Here is a 23,823-nt window from a genome sequence, read left to right as displayed (position 1 = left end):
CAAATTTTCTTTCGATAGTCGGAGATACGAAAAAGCGACTTTTGTATTGTACGAAATATAAGTTTCATTCTTGTTTTTATTTCTTTCAACACTGTTCCATTCTGTTACCAACTATTCGAGCAATAACATCGAACCTAGTATGCGCAATCAAGTACAAATGGAAAATGTGTAACGAATGCATACGAAATGTACTGCTTGTACGGGTTTTGGGAGCAAATAGCACGAAGGGAGGATTAACAACAATCTCACCTGGGATCGTCTTACACACATTTTTCACAACTGGTTACATTTTGCAGTTTGTTGTTGTCCTATGCAATTCTAGCATTTAAAGAGTAGAATTGAATTAGTAAATGGATTAGTAAATCTTGCACGCTGATAGAGCCGTTTGTAATTATAATATACTTCGCTTGCTATTACTTAAAACGCTTTCAGTGGTTAACGTTTCAGCATTATTCGTTAATAACCAACATGCACTGGGAAGTAACTTGAATCACGCGTATGTACTTGTTTGATTTTTGTTTTCGTTTTTGTGTGTGTTTTTTGTTTAATTATAATTTCCTTTCCGTTTACGCCTACGTAACAATTTTAAAAATTTTGATTATAAATTTTGAATTTCCGCACCAAGATTATATTAAGAAATTTATAATAAAAAAAGCATTAAATTGATATATTTATATAACCGTATTCCGAAAGATAAAAAGGGCAAAGGATGAAAAGTCCGCGTACTTCTTACCATTAGCATGTGGTTTTAGTGTTTTACTTAGCTTGGGTTTCTCCACAAATGGTACATCGTTATGTTTTGCTTGGGAATAATGGAAATGTGGGGGAGGATACATTGCATTTCCGTTTAGGACTGGTTGGTTTGTTCTTTGTCTAGTTTACAAAATTGATTTTCTAAAGTTCTAAAGGCGTTAATTATCCGAGGGTATATTGTTCGATGAGTAACCAATTTGAGTTTTTTTGTTTCGATAGCGATTTTCTGCGATCATGATCATCTATTCCGGCCGCAAAAATTCGCATTACCTATCTAACCTAATGTATATATATACTACTTTAGTCTAACACGAATCTATCAGTTTACCAGTGTTTCTATAACAATGACACATCTTCATCTATCGTTCGGTATCCGATCTTTGTGTAGAAGGGAAATTAGTATTGCTCGTACTAGACAATCGTTTTGTAACATGCTGCATATATGTATCTATATATATGTATGTAAATAAATAACACATCATCTCGAAAACACATGCGCTCGGACGTATATACTTATATCTCAAACAGCTAATGGCGCCAGCTAACGTTACAAACCCAATCCACATTTTCGCGTGGCATGCATTTTAACGTTGTCGATCGATTTCACTATCATTATTATCATCTTTATCGTTATTGCCCTCAACACATTAAATATCTAACGCCCATGGCATGGTGTTCCAGCTTAGCGCTTCTTCTCCCAAGCGTCCGAGGAAACTGGCATCATCGTAAGGGGGATTAAACACCTTCTCATCACCCTTAAATTTTCATTAAGCGTATAACGTATGAAATTGTGCGACCAAAAATGTCGGGGCTCAATTGAAAAGTGTTCTCCAAAATTAAGAAAAAAAACAGCTATTCGTATAACAAAATCTAGCAATTCTCGCTGGTCCATTTTGCTTCTGGTTCGGCGCATACGCAAAATGCAACCAAGTGGACGGCATATGTAGGTCGTGTGCACGGAAGTGGTGTGTGATAAATGAAAAAAGTGGGGTTTGTTAAAAATAGGCGCATCTACAAGTAGAAGAGATGACTTGATGACTACTAATGGTTCTACCGCGAGACCTTCAACATTAAGACTCGGAACTTTACTATTTGCCCTTCACTTTGGTGGCACTGGAGGTAGTTGGACGCATGAACCCACTGGTACGTCGGCTGGACACCGCAGTTTGCTGTGCGGCGGCCGACTGACGTCCCGAGGCTGGCGTTGGACTAACACCACCACCAGTGCCAGATCCAGCCAGGCTGCCACTACTAGTCGACTTGCTACCCGGTGGTAACCGGCCGCCAGACGAAGAATGCAGCTGATTCTCCTTGGTTGCCGATTTGGCGGGCGGCTTGCGAACAATGGTCGCCGCTGGACCAATGCTAGAGCCACTAGAACTGCTGCGACTGGCCGGTGCACCCCGATGCCCGATGTTGCCCGAGGTAGCAGTACCCAAGGGCCGTTTGGATGGAGAACTGTTTGCCGATAGCGTTGATGTCGCCATCGTAGAGAGCGGAGAGAAAGTCTTGGAGTAGGTGCTATTGCTGGTGGCATTTGGTCCGGAACGCAACGGTGGTGGTACCTTACGGACAGTATTCGTCGATACAGCACTGCTCAGTGATGAGCGCGACGAACGCAGACTAGTGCGGGAATTACTCCGCTCAACATCATGCGTTTGACGGGCGATCGGCCGAAGTAAACTTTGAGTGCTGTCCAGACTGGTTGCCGACGCTGTAGTACCACGTCGCATCGAGGCCGTCCGGCGTGGTAGGAGATTCTTGCTAACGGGGGAGGAGCTAGTAGCAGCGGGTGGAACACGCAACGAGCGGCTTCGCTCGAGACCGGAGCTTCCATTCTTTACCATCAGAATGCTGGCCATACTTGAGCTACTGTTACGACTCGTTTTAAGATTTGCGGTTGAGTTATGGGACGAGAGCTTTGTAACTGGAGATGGTGATGCTGTCACGACACGTTTGCTCTTTGTATCCGAGCCATAGTCATTACAGGATGACACACTATCCTTACCCTGCGAAGGTGTGTCTGATACGAGACTCTGGGTCTCCTCGAAACCCTCGTCATTGAGTTCATGCGTCACCGGTGCACCCTTGACGTGGTGCTGATGGATATCCTTAGTCGGACTCCACGTACGTTCGGGTGTTGGAGATTTCAGACTACGGATGGCTTCACGCACATCCTCCTGACTGATGCGACTAATGGTGCGTCCAACTTTGCTGGCCCTATTGAGGACGGCTTCAGCGTGCGAACGCGGTGACTCACGACCGTTTGGAACCGTACCCGTACCACTCGTCTTCGTCGTATCTGTCGATGATTTTAGTTTGTCCTGCCAGCGCTTCAAACGCTGTTCTTGCTCATGCTTCGCGCTGTCTTTGTTGCCGGTCGACGTCATGCTGGTGGGCAACAGTAATGGGTTCTGTGACACACTGTCTGGCAAGGAGTCTGGCGATGGAGATGCTGTGGTCGCCGTGGTAGTGGTAGTCTCATTGCCACTGCCCGCTCCAGATGCTCCCAGATCGATCGGTCGCTTGAAACGACGCGTACGTCTAGCAGAAGAGAACCGATCGAACTGACCATCTCCTAGAACTTCTGCGCCGGTACTGTCGGCAGCCGAAGAACCCTTACCCGAGTCATTTGCTAGCAGCGAATGTGAATCCTTCGAATCGCTCTGACTCTGGTGGTGTAACCGTCGACAGGAACCTCCACCTGTAGAGGAAACGCCCGTTGCTCCAGTTCCACCAATTCCCCCAACGTTACGACGAATTGAGGGAGGCGTTTCGATGTTATCTGAATCTATCTCAATCTTATTGTTAGTAGACTCGTCATACACGTGATGGGCACGCCGAGTACGACGGGGAGGTGGAGCCACAGCACCAGAGGATGGTGATGTCGTCGTATCTGCTCCAGCTACTCCGACCACTTCTGAGCCGGATATTGTACTGGTCGTACTGGACGATATCGTAGACGGTGTACCGGCAGCGTTCGATTGCTTGTCACTGCCAACCTGCTGTCGGATGTAAATTGACTGCTTGTGCTCTTCTCCTTGGGTATCTCTGGCCCCGACACTCTTACCACCAGTGGCGGAAGTGGGCGAATTTTCCGGCGACATTACAGGAGGGTTATCCGATCCACGACGGATGTAGATCTGAAGCCGATCAGATGGTGGCCGTTCGCCCAACGATTGGATAATGTTTTTACGCTTGTCTTCCTCGAGGATTGACTGCAGATTGGAACTCGGATTAGCTCCTTCGCGGGAACGTTGTCGGCGGTAGCGCTGGTTAGCCAGATCATCACCCTCCGTACTGTTTGCTGTGTTCAGGACCGATTTGCGCCAGGGTGATTTATCCGCATCCGGTGAGGCCGCACCTGAAATGAAGCAAATACGTTAAAAAAAGTTCCTAGATAGTGTGGGGATTATAGGTGTACAGAAAAAAATGGTATAAACAAACCTGTCAAGGCCTCTATCGTACCAACGACATCCGTCTGTTCGAGTGACGTCGCCGGACGCCAATTTGGATAGACCCGTTTGTACGTCATTGATCCACCGAACATTTGTTGATCCGACGGTGATGGTGATACCGCTGACACCTGCCCTTGTCCAGCCGGGGCCACTATTCTGGGAACGCTGGGTGGTTCGGGTGAGGTTACCGTTGGTGGTTTCTCCTCCGGTAGTGGATCCAGCTTGCTGCCACGATCGCTTTCGTTGTCCGTTTCGTAAGATCGCCGATTAGCAGCGACGCGTTTAAGCTTCTTCTTGTAATCGTCATTGTGTCGCTCGTCCTGCTCGTTTGCCTGCAGCCATGATTCGATCTTCTGCCGCCATTCTCTGGAAATTCTGGATTCGGTAAGAGACCGCGACCGTACGGCGACAAAAACCACCGGGGTCCGAGTGCAAAGCGGGTCATTGCGTACGTAAGCAAATGATGGACAAGTACGACAAACATGAACGAAATGGGTGCGAAATACACGTTCGATGGTTAGCACAGGGAATGAAAGTTAGAAAGATAGCAAACAAAAGCAGCAAACACCACAGGACACCATGGGGATGGGTTAATGCAGATTGTACATACCTCGGTTTGTGTTCTTCCACCGCGAGCGGCTTTGATTCGGCCAGCGGCGAAGGTGAGCTAGGTCGTTCACGATCCCCACCGAACTGAACGTTCAGCAGATCAGGACGCTTTTTACTTCCGCTGCCCGAACGGGCCCGACGTGCCCAGGATCTATCCAGACTACCATACGCAGCAGACTTTCGCTCCCGATTACTGCTCTCGTGGCCCGACGAGCGCAAAAAGTCCATGAGATTACCTTCATCTTCTTCCGAAAGAACTCGACTACGGCGTCGTCTTAGACTACCGTTGGGTGTAATATCTGGAGATGCACACTCATCCCGCATCAGTAGTGCATCACCATTACTGTTGAATGAGCCCAACCGACGACGGGACATCGCTGGGCTGTAGCGCAGATCATACTGTGATGCATCCAACAGTAAGCTACCTTCCGAATCCGATACCGGTGTTCCGGGTTGATTAGCTAGAAGATGATCAGAAGGCACAGGTTAAAAAAACGCGTTCATCAGTTGTGCACCAAAACAAAAAGTCTTACATTGCCTTCTCCTAAGAGTTTCTTCACGCTGTTTCCTACGTAGCGTGGCCTGCTCTTCCTGCACCCGTCGCTTTTCATTGTCCTTCACAGCGTGCTGGAACTTTTCGCTAAAGTTGTGGAAAATCTTAAAACATTCCTCCATCTTAAACGTGGCCATATCCTCGCAGAAGAATTCGGCCAACTGAAGGCGCATCGCTTCCAGCTGCTTCAGTGCACGCTGAAGCATTATAACATCCTGTTCCGCTGCCTAAAAACCACAACGAATTAATTGACTGTTATACACGTACACACCAAAGGAACTTTTTTTTTGAAAGCTTACACTAAGAAATTCTTCCATTTGGAATTTGATATCCTCCTCCGTCTTCGGTAGCTCGATCTGTTTCTTGATCTTTTTGATGCGATTGTCGATCGCGTTTACTTCGTTGCTGATCTGTTCCACGGTGGTTCTGTAAGCAAATAGTGCAAATAATGTGTTATCGTCACGCTTCCCCATACCACACCTAATCGGTCACTCACTTGGTCGCATTCTCCAGCATTGTTAACTGACCGGGGAATTCCAGCAATGTGGAATTTTTCTTCTCCGCTTGTAGCGCTACAAAGTGTATCAGGTTCATGCCCGGTTTATTCGCCCGAATATCGGTAAGTTTCTGCAACGAGGACAGCTTCACACCAGCTGCATTACCCGCGTATCCACCGGAATTGAGAAAGTTTCCAGCCACCACGACCATGTACAGTACCTCCTGGAGCGGTTTGTTGTTCATCAGATCTGTAGGGTTATATGTGATTATCAGCAAATTTGCAAACTTCACTATTATGTCCACCAATAAGTCACTGCTAGAAGTCACTTACCTTCACCCGCAAATAGCATAGCGTGTATATTTGGCTCCAAGTACATCAAGTTTGCCTTAAATTCTTCCTTGAGCAGCATGCTTTCGATTCGTAATTTGTAACTGTAATGAGATGAGCAGAAGAGCCACAAAACACACAAAAGACATTGAAAAAGAATGATCCCAATTTTGTGCAGTTTGTACACTCACTTAGGCACTTGTACCAGCTGAAGCAGAAATTTCTCCGCATTGCCCAGCCTATTGTTATCACCGTCGAAGGCTCGCAGCATCTCGAGCTCGTCCACCTCGGGCAGCAGCTTGAGCAGTCCGCGCAGTTTCTCCGCCCCGATGTCCTCATGCTCACCGTTCCGTATCAACTGTATGATGTCCTCGTTTGTGGTACGGAACTGCTTCAGAAAGATGTTAACGTTCAAGCTTCGCTTACCGTCCAACAGTGTGATTTCGTTCTCTTTCCGTGATTTCCGTGCATCTGGTGTATCCGTACCGTTGCTACCATCGCCTCCGGACGCTCCCGATCGATGGCCAAGTTTTGGCGAACCTTGCGTTTGGGTCTGCAGACAAAACAGCCCTTCCATTTCGTCCCAGTTCAGATCCGCCATCGGGCTATCCTGATGTGAATCGGCCACAATCGACCATATGTTTTGTTTGCCAAGTACCCTTTGTGGCGGTATCTTGTTCCAGTTGATGGTCTTCATCTTGGCGCGTGGCACTGGCGTTTCCTGTTGCGGTAATGGTTTCACGATTACAATCTGCTCGTCCGGTGTCTTCGAACGGGCCAGTGGACCATTGGAGTTGGCCTGCACGGACAGTAAGTTGGGTGCCGGCGGTGCCGGTGGTGCAGGTGGCGGTGGTCCACCGGCCATCGGCGGAGGTGGCGGTGGTGGTGCTCGACCACCGGCAAGTGGTGGCGGAGGAGGTGGTGGTGGAGCTGGCCCACCACCGGGTGGCGGTGGTGGTGGTGGTGCTGCGGCACACTGAGCCGACGGTGGTGGTGGTGGTGGCGGATTGAAGGTTGTGCTTGGCGAGGGCTGCAGTGAGCTACCGATGGATGGGCGCCGTGCAGGGCCTCCACTCAGATCGCCCCGGCAGTGTGGACAGGTGAAGAATTTCTGCACGCTGGGTGCCCTCAGCAGGCGGGCCGAAGCTTCTTTGTCCTCCAGCAGTGTGGCCCGGTGTACGAGCGTTTCGGCCGTATCCCAGACAATGTCACTAATCTGCTCCTTCGGGTCAATCTGCAGTAAGTGCTGAAGTATGCTTAGAAATGGCGTAGCTTGCGGTGTGCCGGCGACCTGCAACGGAAACAGTAAGTAAACAAAACCAGTTTCACACCAACCCGTTAGTGGCATGGACGCTTTTGCATCAATCCTCTTTCTAAGCAGCATTCTTAATTAAAGAAATGACTTTCAATGGTTGACCTTGTTCTCGGCTCGACAAGCTCTAGAAGCTGCACACTAATGACACTTTAATATCCTCAACCGCAGCACACACTAATGAAAGTGAATCCTTTTATCCCCATTGCACTTGTACGTACGATGCGACTGCATCCAAGCGTAATGTAAAATTCATCTCAATTTGCTCCGATTGCAAATCCTACCCCAGGGGGGCAAGAACAACTGCAGGATTTGCTGGAGGCTGTACTTATCTGGATCTGCCAGGTTTGTTCACCAATATACCATCTGTTACATTGCTTACCTGTGCTAAAATGGCATTGAAGACATCAAGATGCGAGTTCAGATCGATCCCGTCCGGCACTTGGAGGCTCTGGGATAGGTCGCATTCTTGCTGCTCGTCGAACACCTCCAACTGGGAGGCAACGTCCGGAACGCTGCTGGCCGTCCGCCTGTACAAAGAAGGGCAAATAAAAGGTTAGGAAAACATTAGCAGCACACACGCACCGAAACATAGGCCAAATTGCCACGGCTCTAAACAAACGGGGTACAAAGGTCATAGGGAGCTTTTCATTTCAAACAGATTTACCACAAATCACGCAATTTTAGATCTCAACTGTTGGCGAGCCGTATACCGAGACTGGTCAACTTCCGACGGCACAGTTCACTCAGCTCCTGGACGATATTCATTCGGGGTTTCGGTTCCGTTTCCGTACGTGTGGAGAGCGTGTTGGATCCACGTTACACAAACACACGCACACGGATGATGATGATGTGCCAAGATTCTCTGCACAGAATTTTCACCCTGAACTGAATTGCACTTTCCCACTGCACACGGCAGTACACACGGAGTGCAGTGGACAAACCAGGGAAGACGGCAGAAAAGAGACTGCTCTAGAAGTGGCAAAACGCGGACGGTTTTCTTTTCGTGTAGCCTACTACGACGGACGGTGCGTGCGAGTGTACTGCAATACTGACACGACACTGGTAAACAGTAAGGAACCAACAAATGTACAAAAAAAACTATCATCACCGTATGAAAGCAGAATCAAAGCCCTCAAACCACCACAGAACAGTGTTACCGAACTGTCATAATTCGCTTCGTAAAGGAAGTGGACTTTGGTTGCTGTTGTTCTTCTGGATGCCTTCCTTGCTTGAGTTCCCGTTTTAGAACGAACGGTGTCCCAAAAATAGCTCACCAACGCAACCCGAAAGGGGTTGCTGTGGAGAAAGCTTAAAAAGTAGCAACCACAAAGATCCTGGCTGGCTGACAGGAAGGATATGAACGATTGGAACGCGCGGTAGAACGATTGGTGTGAAAGCGAACTATGTATATTGCCTCACAGTCTCACAGTATGCCGCAGTCGCTTTTTGCGGGATAAACTACTCGGGTTTGCACTAGCACGCGACTATTTTCGAATACCCGCTGGTATTCGCCCTGCTGGAGGTCGGTCCTCCTAGCCACCGCACTATTAAACGCTGTAACTGAGCGTGCGAGACGGGAAAAGCCGCAACGCGAAACAAACTAATGTCCGTACCCGTACTCGCGGTCTCTTTCGCGCCAGCAACTACGCGGTGTAGTTTCCTAGTGCGAGTCTACGTGTACTAAAGTAATCATTTTAACCTAAATTGTACCCTTATCACTGGTTTGCACTATCACTAAAGGATAGTTTAGAATTTAGGAAATAATGTTGCATTTCCTGATCTCGAAGAGAATCTTCCGTGTTCGTGTGTATGGTCTGCCAATTTCCGACCAAACATTCCAATCTGTATGGAGCACGCGAAAAACATCTGATTGCCGACGGGAATGATCGTATCAGATAGAGCGCGAGAGAGAGAGAGAAATAGTAGAGAAAACCTCTGCATCGAACGGTTTGGCGGTTGAGAGCCCTGCCACATATCGGCGTAACCGCGTGCAGTGAAGTTCTTGCCCGAGCACGTGTTGCTGACTCATGCGCACTCGCGTGCCATTTCTCTCGCGTGCTTTCCTCCACGCACAGATGTTGTTGTTGGTGGTGGTTGTCTCCAACTAAATCTGTCGCATTCTCGCGCTCTCACACAACACGGATTCTCTATAATCTGTGACCACAACAATATCAACAACAGCAGTGGAACGCACCTTTTCACCGGCTTGCAAGCTCCAGGTGTGTGTGTGAGCGATGAGAGGATGAAGATGAGTATGTTTTCTCTCGCTGAACAGGTGATTCACTTGCCGGTGTGTACGACGAAAGAAAAAAAACTACTTTGTATCTGTTGGTAGACATCATCATAGCGCATCTAGCCCACGTGTGTTGTCGGTGTATCCTCCGCAATAGGAACGATGATGCTCCATAGGAAAACACATGTTTAAGTGTTTGTTTGTGAGTTTTTTTTTATTACGTTTCTACTTCAACACCAACGATTGTGAATTTATCTACTTTCTTGTTTACACCCTTTCGCACGACCATCAACCCTGCTGACCCAATGGGTCGTCTGTCGCTATACGCCAGTATGTCAAGATCGTGGCTTCTTCCGCAATGGAAACGAAGGTGTACCAACATTCTATTCTTCCACTTAACACCACAACGTAGCCTTGTTGTTGTTTTAATCTCTGCTGGAAAAGGGTTTCGATAAACAAAAAAACAACATAACAAACGGAAACATCACAATGCTGCACAATCGTTATCAAAGCAGAAAAACATACAACAACAAAAATCACACAAAACACGTTGCACACGTTTTTCTACGACGTGATGAACGCTGAATGAATTGATGGTGTCGTTGAGCTGTAGTTCAAATTTTGTTTTGCTCTTATCACGACACTGCTACACATGTGTCTGGTGGTTTGCTCTATCCACAGCCTAGATATGTTGAGTATGGGCGCCATAATAGCGAGGACACCGTCGAAATACACACCACAATTGTTACGTCAAACTGTCGTTCCAAAAGGTCGATCTTTACAGAATGGCACACGCCACACTGGAGCCGGATGATTGATATGGCCGGTGCGTATTGTGCTTACCCTAGCACAGGTAAAGGGCAGTTACATGTTGCACGTTTCCATGATTTTAATCTTCAATTGTTATTTAAATATTTTTTTTTTATTTCCCATATCTGACTAATGGGAGCAAACTATTAGTCACCAAAATTTGCTTGACGATCGCTTGTTGTCACCTTTAAACTGCACAGGTGTATAGCCACACACACTCCACAGCTAATTCGCTAGAACACCAATCACTCACGCACTCCCCTTATCAAGGACGGGGTTGACCGAGCTTTCGAACGTGAGCAAACCCCCCTTTCGATAGGTGCGATTCACTTCCTTACACATGTCCGACGCAACGATTCCAACGAAATTACCACGAACTCACCCACTATCAAGAACGGCACGATAAAGTAATTGAAACCCATTAACCATTATAACTGGTTAATGTTTTTCCGCCAACGATTACCACGTCCTAATCTTTGCTAGGTGCGTAATAAACCGCTCAGATCCACTGTAAAGCGACAAAGCACACGGAACACATCCTGTTTTTCATCGATACGATCCTATCCATCGGTTCTGCTTTTATGAACTGTCAATATAATCCGATTATCTGTCACTGATCTTTTCACGCTTGTTGGAGTTTGTGGCACCGTCCCCGAAAAAACAAGCTTCGATGCTTCTTTACTCTGGGCCCTTATCTACCGTACCACTGGGCGTTGTAAATCATTCTTGAAGATTTCATATTCTCCCGATGATGACAGTACAGCTTGAACCTGTTCATCTGTCTTCTGCACGAATGCTCGTTGAAGAATTATTTCCATCATTGATCTGTCGTAATCTATCGTTTGTTCAAGGACGGATGCACTTACCTTAAATTATTTAATACTGGTATGAGGTTTAATCCTGAAAAAATAAAAGAAAACGTGAGAATCAATAGAGGATTATGGATTGGGTTTTTTGCATTAGAAATGGATCGACCAAACACCCGCAATCAAACCAGTGATTAAGATAATACAAGCTATTCAACAAACTGCACCATCAGAATTAGGATCTTTTTTTTTTCTTCGAGTTTATTGAGTACACACGAACTAGGCTCGTTCCCATCAGCACCTACCTACCTTCCACACACTCATCTGCACCTTTCATCTCCTCTTCCAAGGACGATAATTCTGGCGTATCGTTAAAAAACACATCGTTCACCATGATCCGTGGGCTGACACAATTGTCCACCAGTGGGCCAAACCCTAACTGCTGTTGCAACATGATGGCCATAATTTAGCGGCTGTACGGCAACATAACGCGACGCGCCGTAACGTCAAATCACGACACAGTGTGCAAACGAACTGGGGACGTACAATTGGGGCAGAATCATCGCAACCGAAAACGATGCTCTGCTCCAACGAGCCAACCGGGCCAAAGCAAATCTTATCTATCGGGTCGTTGATTAAACGACACCGATAGCACTGACAAGTCCACCGTTTACGCGCACCGGTTTCGCATCAAAACGGCTGAAGGATGGTGTAAAGATTTGAAGGAACGTGTCATTTGCTATCGGCGTGGGGGAAAGAGAACTTGCACCTTATGGTTACGTTACTCTTAAGCTTCAGTTATCAGCTTCTACACACCTAGGCAGGCTTATGCTTTTCCAGAATTTTGCAAACCGTGTCTCATTCCGATTAGTAATCAGTTTTCTGTGTTTTTTTTTGCTTCCCTTTCATAACCCTTCATCATTGGCTCATCATCGATTTCACCGATACCCCGGTCTTATCGGAAGCAGATTGCTTCGAGTCTATGCGCTGCAGTATACGATATTTTACTGCAACAGTTGTGTATCTACTCTAAAGGCAGGAAAGCAATACGATAACAATCTCTACCGTGCTGACTGACGACAAACGGCAACCGCGCGTCCTCGACAAGGTCGCAAACAGATTGCAATTAGACGCAGAGTTTCTCGGCGGGTGTGCGTGGGCTAGTGGTTTCACACTGATAAGCAATGTTTTGTTTACCAAAAGTAATGTGGGCAAAGAATCACCACCAACGGCCTTGCTTCGCTTGGCTCGATGTTATGATTATTACAAAATATATATGTAATACTGCCCAATATTCTTATTTACGATGTCTTTATTGGGTAAAAAGGATGTGTTTAGTGTGATTTCTTCAATTTTGTATAAATCGTATGAAATAGATCGTTCGCTACTTCAATGATCACATAACCAGTAGAACGAAATAGAATTGGTACTGTGATTTGTGTAACATGTTAATTACATCGTGTATTGCCGCGGTGAGGCAACAAACATGTGTGTCAGTTGATGAAGACTGACAAAACCAAAGGCGCTTTTAATCCTGCAAGAAATTACATTGGTACCAAACCACCGCATACCACCGAATGGTGGCAATGTAATCCGTAAGTGACAAGCACAAATTTATCGTACTCCATTATTTTTCATCTAAAGCTACCTTTGCACGGGTGGATAAAAGCGAACGTTTGCTTTTTTTTGTTGCCCTTCCATATGTAAACCCTAAAATAAGACTGCTTGTGGACAACGACATTGATGCGGAGGACATGTATCAATTTCAAAGCATGGCAATCAACTTCGATCATTCTGCCCTTTTTCTCTTTTCTTTTGCTCGCAATGCAAGCATTTTCATTAAAGCGACAGCAACCGTGGCAGAAACCTGCCAGACAATCCAGGCCCCACACAAGTTTCGGGAGAACCGGACCACATTCTAACCATTGCCAACGTACCATGCCAAACATTACGCTCCTCTGCGGCAACGTGGTTCGCATCTGTGCCAGCAGCAGGTTCGGACCGTACCAGCAACTGACGGTTCAAAAAGCCGGTTACGCCGGGGCGCTATCACTTGCTGTTCACCTGCCATCGATACAGCGGACAGATATCGCATAGCCCACCGGGTACAACGTGTCCAGAGGATTAAGATCAATTTATCACAATCCTTCACAGTGTTTACCTGTTGCGGTATATTCGTGCCAGACATGCAACCCAAGATGTCTATGAAAACGTATATGACTGCTGGGAAAGAATTTACCGCATACCGAAACATGTTCACGTGCAAGATATTACTCATGTTTAACTTCACTTTATGGTACTACATTTCAAGGAATTTGCAAACTAAGTAATGTTGAGTGTTAGCAGTAGATAGCCGTGGAGTTTGTCTGCAAGGACTAGAAGTAGTATGTGCAAATTCCGAAATTAACACCTTTGCACAACATTGTTTAGTGTTGAAATGAGATTTAAATATTGGATGAATTGTATTAGACGAAACGGACCTCTTTTCAAGTCTTTAAACGGAAATTTGTTCCACAATTGCTTCGTCTGAAGCTGAAGTACTTACCGATAAACTCGTTGCGCATGCGTATACGATCCTTGAGCGAACCGGCTGATATGATCACGCAATTGACGAACGCCAGCAGCGCTATCTGATACTCGACCGCAGTCGCCTTGTCTAGCTCAGACACGACCAGATTCAGCCGATACCGTTCACCCTTAATACTCTGCGAAAAAGACAACGATCAAGAGGTACGATCAGAAGATGCTTCCCGAAACATCGCTTGCTTCTTAGTGGATCTTAGTTCTTACCTTGTAGTGTTCCAGCGTTTCGATGGCACGCTTGTACCCGTTAGCACTGAACGCACAAAGCGTCGACAGGAGCTCGAAGATTTGCTTCTTAACCGTGACATTGTTGGTGTCCAGTGCGAGTCCCAGCTTGTTCACATAGTCGTTGTTCTCGATGATATACTCCAGTCCGATGCGGGCATCCATTTTGTGCCGATGGTGGAGTCTATCCGTTCGATTCGATCGATGTTAGAAAGTTCTGCACGAAAGAGAAAAGAAAAATATGATGGTTAGCACTAATGGAAGAATAAATTTCTAGCTATATTACATTTTTTCGAAGCCATGTGCACGCATGTGTGCTAGGCACGGATGGCACGCAACACTAGCATGTCGGTGCTCCAATAAATTAGGACCCCCAAGTAAGGGTCGTCACAACACAAAAAAAAAACACACATCCTCCCTGATGGCATGTTCGTTCTATCGGACGTTGCGTGATCTTCGCTATACACCAGCACACTTGCAGTTTCGTCTGTAAACGCATGAAAAGATCGACTAAACATTGAACCAGTAGCCTGCGCACAACATAAATGACAACAAGTGTACCGCCATCAGTGGACAAACAGCTTTGAGTCGCATGTCAATGGGGCAATAGATAAATCATCGTAAAACATTCCCCACGCATGTTCGTCGTCTACCCTGTCGTTGCGCACGGGTAGGCAGGGTGAGGCGTTTACACTTTACAGCGTCAAGCAAAAAAGGGTTCTTGGTTAGTTTGGATTACAGTCGAATAGGTTTTTTTGCTCTCGAGCCCTACCCAAGAGGCTGTGTTGTGTTTGTGATTATTTTCACAACATTCACAAAACAATCGAGACACTTGACATCGATTTTAGTATCGATTGACAGTGGTTAAAGGTGTGGGATTATGATTCAGTTCAGAGGATAAAAAGCAGGCAACAAAAAATGTGTTGCATGAAAGTAGTTTGTATCATTGTGTCATATTCGGCAGATTTAACATTCAAATTTGCCAAATTTTCAAAGTTGCCATTTTGTTACAATTTAACAAACAATACCATACCCACATTAATGGATGTTACCATTCTAAATCGCCGAGCGGAATGGGTACGATCGAATTTTGTTTTTATAAATTGTGAAGCAATTTGTACGGCTTTAGTTGGATTTAACACGCTGGAGATAAATTTTTAACCTCTCATCGGAAGGAAAAAAGCACAATGACAAAACTTCGTACAACAATTTATCTTTTGATCGACATTTTGGTAACACAGCTTACAAAAATGGCGATAACAATCGAATCTGGAAAGTGTGTATGTGCGGTGTGTAAAATGTCTGCCCCTTAGACAACTAGACGTCATCACCGTAGTCACTGTTTTTAGCTGAAGAATGGAGGCGGTGTATAATGACTTTGCGCAGAGAGAAAGATAAAAGACAAGTGAAGATCCGATACCCGCCACTCCATGACTGAGTCAAGTTTCGCTGAAAGACCGTTGCACTCTTGGGAGGAAACGTTTTTGATCTTTCGATATCGTTCGACGACATATCGTCTCCGCACGATCATCGGATGTCTTCGTTTGCCTTTTAACGCTAACAAGTAGCAAAAGAAATTCTCCCGTGGGTACGCGACGTACGGAACCGTTCACGCGAATGCATACTAGCTCGTAATTAAATTGACACCAGGAAGTCAAGACGCACAGAGTAGCGCTTAAGTAGAACCAGATGGCAGATTGTCAGCGGACTAGCGGACAGTGCGCTTCTGCCGTACGCTACAAAGTGTCACTTGATCATGGGTCACGGTTGTCGGGATTCGTTATGAGCTCGATGGAAGCGTGTGGGTACAAACAATTTCGATGTGGAAACACTGGGGTGCTGGGTTGTGCCCTTCAATCAAAGCATTTACTCGTCGCTAAATTAGAATAAGGGCTCGCAGAGAAATTCCATCGCGGGACCTCCATGCTCCATGATCAAAGTGTCAGTGGGTCAACCATTTAAGCAATATCGACTATCCCAGCAGAATGTGGAGGTACTGTAAACAATTTGATTTGTTTCCAGAGGTAGCAGCAACAACAGTATCGGGTAACGAACGTGAAACAAGTAGCTGGTATCTGACACTTTTCTAATGTGACTGTTCTTTGATCTGAAAAGATTCATTTTCCGTCCTTGTATCAATAACCGAATTCCACCGCGCTCAGGTTATGTGGACTGGTGCGGATCGTAGTTGATCTTCAAAATACCACCCACGGGACTCATACCTGGCTCGTACAATGTACGCACCCAGTGGCAACGCTGTGGATGCATTAAGGCAGGCGCCTCGTGAACGTGTTCCATTTCCCTCGTGCACAGTACAGCGTCAGCGTTCCACTTCTAGCGAAACGCAAGAGGGCGTATTGCAGACTTCCATTGAGCATCGTCATCCTCGTCACCGTACGATCGCTCGATGAAGGTGCCGCGTAGGTGTTAAAGCGAATCGTTTAACAAAATAAACACATTACTCACTCACTTCAGCAGCCGTTGGAACCAGAACCACCGGATGGACCCACCGGTTCACGGTACACTAACGGCAAACGAGTGTCGTTTCGATCTCGTGCGCCCGTACGATCCATTCCGGCGCACGCACCAACTCGAACGATGATCAACGTTCTCTACGGGAAATTGCCCTCCGGCTGCAATTGCTCAATCGATCGCCACTGATCCGCGGGGGTGTTCGGAAGCGCACAAATGCAGAGCAAAAATGTGCATAAACACAAATAATACAACGGTTCGTACACTTGGCAGAAAGGGGAGAGAGAGAGAGAGACAAGTGCATACGATTATTACGGCGGTTTCATGGTTAAATTTCGTAACATCTTGTGATTGAGAAGCATCTCCCTCGTACAACCATTCACCACCCTTCTTCGGATTATTATCCAACTTGAGAAGGTACAATAGCATGGGGTTGAGCATCAGCGAGTTGAAGCAAAAAAAAACGAGTTTCAAATTTATTCATTAATCGACGAATTCCCTATGCGAAAACCATCGACGCTTGGGATCATTATAATACTGACCTTGCTTCTGAAAGTGGAGGGTGCACTCTGGACGTGTAACGACTGATATAAGCGAACCGCAGCGACAAATGGCAGCCGTCAAGGCTGTCGTTGCCTTTGTTGGTCATCCCTGGAGGAACGAACCACCGTAGGAAGCTCGGATTGATTTATACCCTCATCGTAACCCGACAGTGTACGATCGATCGAATGATCTGAAACTGATCGATTGCATCGAATCGTTCCGTACACAAACGTGTGGTGGAACATTGAAGGACGATGAAATTTCTAAACCTCTAACCGCAGCCGGTGTACGAAAAAGGCAATTGTCTGATGATGCCGCTGGACATTGTGTACAGATTTTCACCGGCGACACAGGAACCCGCACTCCACACTATTTCTTATCCGTCAACAGACGAATTTGGCGAACCGACGGTAACTTGTTTTGCAACTTGTTGAAAGCCGTTGCGGACGCGGATAGGCGTTTTGTTTATGGGATGATATTTAAAGACACTGCATAATGTCACCCGTATGTGGTGTATTTTTGGATACGGAAGATGATATAGATGCTTTGAAAAAAGGTTAGTTTTTTGTTTTAACTCCCATGTTTTTGTTGACAGGTGTGTTCTATTTCGCAAGGAGTTTGTGAAGTTAAGCTTAATTGATATATCATGTTACCGTAGTTGAAAACAGCTTGTAAATTTTTCAATATATTCTTTACGGGTTAGCATGCGTTTAAATTCGTCTAAAGACCTTCTTAATATCATCCTTAACCTTGGTACATTTGAAGGTCATCTGAACCCATTGAAACGTGTCTCTATCTGTGCAGCCACAGGTGAAAGGTGTAATTGTGAAACGACGAGCTCGATCTCAGCTGACACAAGTGGATAATAATGGAGCTCCCTTCCGCCCTCCGTGCCCTGACTCATAGATCACCAAAGCATTCAACCCATACACCAGCGGCTAATAGGTGCCGTTAATTGTTAGGTTACGTCTAGGGAATGTCCTGGGCCCACATGCCACCCGCTGCATACAACCTTCTGCTCGTAGTAGGTTGAAGCGAAGAGTCTTCTCCTCATCACACGCCGTTTAACGCTAGTGGTGTACCCATCGTTACCATCGTTTAGCACCGCTTAGACATTGCAAAGGTGCGTGGGTTCGTCTCCTTTCCTACCTCCGGACACGAAACTCCAAAATACCTCCTCCCGCTAGTAAATACGTTTGTGCACGTTATTTTAGCTGTTTGTGATGTGCTGTGCTTTGAAGGCGCGTAATTCAACGGACAGAGTCAAGGTCACGGGAGTTCCAGAACCGGCCAGAGTAGTGTCGGATTTGGTGGCGGGAGCAAGACAAAAAAATTCATGTCACTTCGATTACGGTAATAAATTCGTGATCATTTCATTAATGAAACGTTGGAACTCGTGTCGCTGGTAGGTGGTAGGCAGAAATGGTTGACGGACTCGACCGCACCACATGCCGGATAAATCCAAAAGTTCGTTCGGACGTTTTGTGGTCGATCGATTGTTTGATCGGCGGTAATTCAATATCTGGCTGCCACCTGCAGAGCAGCAGTACCTTAGGACGCGGATGCTGGATGACCGCAACTTGCTGTGCCACTATCCCCGGGTATATGATTGGACGAACGATGGGGGCGAGACGTTACGATGTGGTGTTTTTGCACAATGTCCATTGTTTGTATTTCCTGCTTCACATTGATCACTTAATCGATGCCGTTTGTCACACCGTGGAAGGTGGAATAATCTCGATAATGCGCCATAATTCCTACACCATAAATGGTTAAAAGGGCGGATCGTTACACCAACGGGAAGATGGATCAATTCTACGCATTGGAACTCCTCGCTATAACATTTTATAATTTACTTTTTAATGCGAGTTTATTACTTTAATCATTTAAAAAAAAATTGCTTGGCAAAGGAATAGATTATTATTCATACCTTGTATCAGGGATGATTGAAATCGATAATAACTGAGAGAATTATTATAAATTTGGAATCAGTAAAGATACAGCAACACGAGAAGAGAATGCCTTCAAGTATCCAACTGGACGTTCGGGAATTGTAACTCGATACGTTCTACTTCAATTTCTCTCCATTAACGCGCACAGCGTGGAGCGAAAGTGGCACTGCATCAACAGTCTGTGACCTCGGCGATGTCTCAGCGATGTGAAGTATTAACGATTGCGGATGACAAGATGACATGCGGGGCAAGTTCTTCTCGCACGTGATGAACGGCATTCTCGGTCGAATTGTAGCTAAGGAAGCGTAACAATTCCAGACGCGGGACCACTCATCATCTTTCGCCAGACAGTTGAGAAGGGCAGGAAAGCAGATCAAATGAATTGGTCTATAAAATTAAAGATTAATAGGAGATTGATGTCTGCAGACACTGCTGGAGATGACTGGGCGTTATGACTGGGTGATCTTTTTTGTACAAAATCATCGTCATTGGTGATTCATTTGAGAGAACTCTTTACAGCAGGGTAATTGAAATTTTCTTGCCACATAATTGATTGCTATTGATTGATATTTTATAACAAACTCCTATTTCTAGAATATGTCACCTCAGGAGTAATTACTCGCAATCATATTTCATCACTATCGAACTGCAATTATGTCGCAAGGATGTCACCTGATTAATATCGTACATATCAACAAATCGACCACCCAATGGCTATTTATCTTAAGCAGAACCGATATGATTAAAGACCTTCGGCTTTCAATAAAAACTCCTCAATGAGAGGAAATTATGGTCCAATTTGTCCTCGCAACAGCAGCGGGTGAAACAAGGCTAGGGGTTCGGCTTTTTTTTATTTCATTTGCAATTTGTTTGATGCGTGCCGCTATAAAGTGCATGCTACTATGAAGGTGCATAATTTCCCTACACCACAGCCCTATTCGTCACTGCCATCAGCGAATGCTAGGTTGAAATCCCCAACAACTGCACCCCCCGGGGGGAACTTCTCAAGATCCTCAACTCTAAGCTCTGACATGGTGATTAAAATCAAGTGCGTAATACTGGTGTAACCTAAATGTAGGATAAGTGGTTCTATTAGCGTGTAACAAGCGCCCGTACGGAAGTGAACACCGCCGTATCGGCACTCTACCTCTGCGCTTTTTTTTCCCATACTGAAAAGCTACCATTCTCCATGCTCCCGTGGTACGCTAACTTCCAGGCTTCGCGAGTTGCGCGAGGTATGCGCGACATGCGCGATTACAACGCGCGAAACGTTTTAATCAACTGTTTGGATTTCAATTAGCCGAGCAGGGCAAACAACAAAAAACTAGCAATGGTTGCTGTTGTCCCTCCTTTTTTTCTACTCATAAATTCCTACAAAGACTTCATGTCTGTAAAGCTTGCAAGCAACTCATCGAGAAGACGAGTGCAATGGAGCTGCAACTGTTCAAACAAACTTACGCAAAAGCTACTCTCGGCGGGACATCGGAATCGATGCGAATCGGTGTCGTTAAGTATGCGACCATAGCATTTAGGCCACAGCACCACTAGAAACCTTCACCAGGTTTGGCTGTCAAACCTGCCCAGCGCCAAGGCGCTTCTGTGTGGAACTCGTACACTAGGCTGTAACATAATTGAAATATTTCGCAAATAGCTTACCTGTGCTTCATGCAATCGTGACAAATGGTACGATTAATTTTTAAACCCGCGTTAGATATTTGTCTCCGTTAGTGCTTAAAAATATCACCACACATGTAGGATCACATTCCGCCGCGAGCCCAAATTTTTATCTACCCAGAATCATTGATTTTGTCTTGGTGTTTAACCATATCGTTATCCCGTTTAACGGTGGATACCGCATATAAACACACATGTCTCAAAGCACAGTCGGTGGCATGCAAATATCTCTGACAAGCTCACCTCGTCAACCAGCTGACACGAGGTGGCCGCGATCGCGATGCAATTACTGCGCAATTTGTACACGAAACGATTTCTCGTGTCCGTCGGTCACCACGCCGATCAAGTTTTGCACACCGGTATCAGCTGATATTCCTACTGAAAGTCAGCCAAGTGTTGGAGAAGTCTTCGACCAAACAGACGTTGGAATGCTTTGCGCTGGGAGCAGTTTTGGGGTTGTACGCTAGAATGTTGCGCCCGTGTTGTTACGAACTTCTAAACGCACCTTTCACACACTAGTAATACGAACAACTTTAGCAAGGTTCTAGTTTTATTTGTTTACGTATTTATAATTACAGTTCAATTACAAGAGCAAGAAGGAACTTTCCGGCTGCTTGTGTGAAGGAATGGTGCTAAACGGTGGAATTTTTCAGCATTACTCAGTGGCTGTGGCTAGGTTTGGGATTGTGGTTCCCAGACAAGTTGCCTAGTTGCCTATAGCACTCGATCGATATCAATCAAAGAGATATTAGTCAAACAAATGTCGGCTTGGTATCTTAGTAGGTTAAACGGTGGGAAAAATTTCAAAGGTTCGTACAAATGCACGCACGATCACGTGTGACCTTTTTTAACGATGTTTTAAAAAAGGCTGTAATATTTTTCTTAACGATATATCTTCAAAAATAAATTCAAAATTTTAGAGTTCGGATAAATCGCTGTTGTGTATTAGATTACACCTTCACTGCTTCTCCTTTCCACTTGTGCCTTGCTGCATTCCATAACGATCTGGAACCAGGTCACTAACTGCCAGCGGGTCAAACTGGCATTTGCACCATGTACCTATGCAAATCGAATTCCACGCTACCATCATACACCTTCGCACGCTACTGCCATTACGAAAGATGCGTTCCAGCTCGGCCCGTTCCACATCGATGCTGTGCGGATTGTCTTTCGCATCTCCTCCTCAGCGTGGACTGTATTGTTTGTTGTCGTGCACTATGACTTCCGGCAGGTATGTCTGGCCGACTCACCAGAAATCGGGATCAAGCAAACAAACTGCTCCGGGCACTGTTGGGTTGTGGCATCGAGATGTAAATCGATCACTTTCACCGTGGTCACGCGTTGGCCATGTGTGTGCACATTCCAGCTACTTACTGCAGTTGAGTCAACATGCACACAACGAGTCCGGGGTTCGGTGGCCTGCTGGTAACCCCAAGTAGCAATGAGAGATGGCAACAACAAAACATCAACAACCACCAAGTGTCGTACCAGTGGGTCGAGACTCACGAGCCACTCGGTTGCGTACTCGGTAACGGACGAGTACTACCTAAATCCGACGCAACCTAGTAGATCGCTCCATTTTGACAACTGCTGATTATTTGCGCACCTCGAAACTTTTCGAATGCAGTGTGCGAGAGCTAATCAGCCGGCGTGCGGGTTTGCGTTTGTAATGGGCAGAAGAGGAGTATGCGAACCATTGTTAAGGTACTTAACGTACTGCGAAAGTCCACCGTCCGAACGTGACATAATGTATTGCACCCACTACTAAAGCGGCTATGCTAAACCGTTAACGAATCGAATTGCATGCATTTCGCATCGGCAAAGGGATTTGACCGTAGCGGGTAAGCAGGTTAGACGTGGAAGTCGCGGAATATGTGCCTTGAGAGCAAGCTGTCAAGTGTCGCACGCTTTCGAACAACTGATAGAAAGGTGCACTAATGCCGGAATTGTAATGCATTTTAAGGTAAAATTTCAAAATGATTTTAACATTTGAATTGATTGGTTAACATGATGTAAATAATCCATTGAAACTCCATTAAAAGATATCTTGTCCACTTAAGCTTATCCCGCTGATCGCCTCGATCGTGCCGATCAGAAGATGACCAGCAGAAGATCATCATTCGCTCTTAATAACTTACTCTGGACTAGCCTCTTTTAATACGCCTGCGCCAAACAGTATCGATACATCATCATACACCGATGCTTAACTGCCATAAGCCGTCTTGCAGATATAGACAACTTCGCCTCCCGCACAATATCAATCGCTACAAATGGCTTCTGATGACCTTCGGCTACATCTCTACTCAGATACAGCTACATTAAACTGCTGCAATGTTGTAATCCGAAACCCTCCGCCCGTAGGCTTTCCATCCATCCTCCATGGACGTGCGTTGGTTTTGTTTTTACTTGCACAGTTCGTACGACCTCCAGCGGCGCCGTTACGAATCCGGATCGCTACGACCATCGCATGAATAATCCTACCCGGCCACGACATCGTTCAAATGGTCATCAACGCGCATTAACCTAAAAAATAAAAACAAAATCTCCCTGTGCAGCATAACCTCAACCACCATCGCAAACTGTCACCTTCGGAGTCATCTTTATAATTCACCCAATAGCTCTATTCCTTCCAGCTGGACCAAAGTCCGCTAGGAATCGATTGCCCCGAGGTGTGAAACGTTGTGCATGAGACACACGGCACTTTTGCTTTCATTCGTTCGATGGAGAGTACCACCACCCAGTTGGGAAGATATGTGGAATAGATTAGTGATTAAGATAAGGAGGATAGCGTTAAGCTGCGATCGGAACATGACATCGTAGGCATTTGTAGGTCGTTTGATGGCACACCCTCTGTTGAGGAACCGGCTGAGAATTGCCTCCGGATTGCCTCCACACGCTACTTTTGTGATGTGCAACAGTGATGGCGGAACCCTGAGCAATGTGGACAATTCGATGTTCGTCGGCGGACCTAAATGACGCCCACTGAGATGACGCATAGCTCTGTAGCTATG

The 23,823-nt window shown here is 45.9% G+C and overlaps 1 protein-coding gene across 3 annotated transcripts in view; it reads right to left on the bottom strand.

Moving 5' to 3' along the window:
* Positions 1–39: 39 nt before the first annotated feature.
* LOC125760875 (FH2 domain-containing protein 1) overlaps positions 40–23,823 on the bottom strand; it is a 45,818-nt gene continuing 22,034 nt past the window's right edge. Inside the window, exons 2-13 of one of the 3 annotated variants that reach the window (XM_049421422.1) lie at positions 14,154–14,388; positions 13,909–14,068; positions 11,424–11,457; positions 7,894–8,041; positions 6,391–7,490; positions 6,203–6,303; positions 5,870–6,119; positions 5,673–5,799; positions 5,354–5,600; positions 4,822–5,281; positions 4,201–4,586; positions 40–4,117 (exon numbers count right to left, since the gene is read on the bottom strand). In XM_049421422.1, coding sequence (XP_049277379.1) covers positions 1,842–4,117; positions 4,201–4,586; positions 4,822–5,281; positions 5,354–5,600; positions 5,673–5,799; positions 5,870–6,119; positions 6,203–6,303; positions 6,391–7,490; positions 7,894–8,041; positions 11,424–11,457; positions 13,909–14,068; positions 14,154–14,336 — 5,472 coding nt within the window. In that variant the 5' untranslated portion in view covers positions 14,337–14,388 and the 3' untranslated portion in view covers positions 40–1,841. Of the gene's footprint in view, positions 4,118–4,200; positions 4,587–4,821; positions 5,282–5,353; positions 5,601–5,672; positions 5,800–5,869; positions 6,120–6,202; positions 6,304–6,390; positions 7,491–7,893; positions 8,042–11,423; positions 11,458–11,672; positions 12,051–13,908; positions 14,069–14,153; positions 14,389–23,823 lie in introns of those variants that run through there. The other 2 variants (XM_049421423.1, XM_049421424.1) reach the window with 2 other exon arrangements.

This window comes from Anopheles funestus, chromosome 2RL (assembly GCF_943734845.2).
Source record: "Anopheles funestus chromosome 2RL, idAnoFuneDA-416_04, whole genome shotgun sequence".
Taxonomy (NCBI): Eukaryota; Metazoa; Arthropoda; class Insecta; order Diptera; family Culicidae; genus Anopheles; species Anopheles funestus.
The sequence above is the reverse complement of the archived record's forward strand: the minus strand, read 5'-3'. Positions and strand labels throughout refer to the sequence as shown.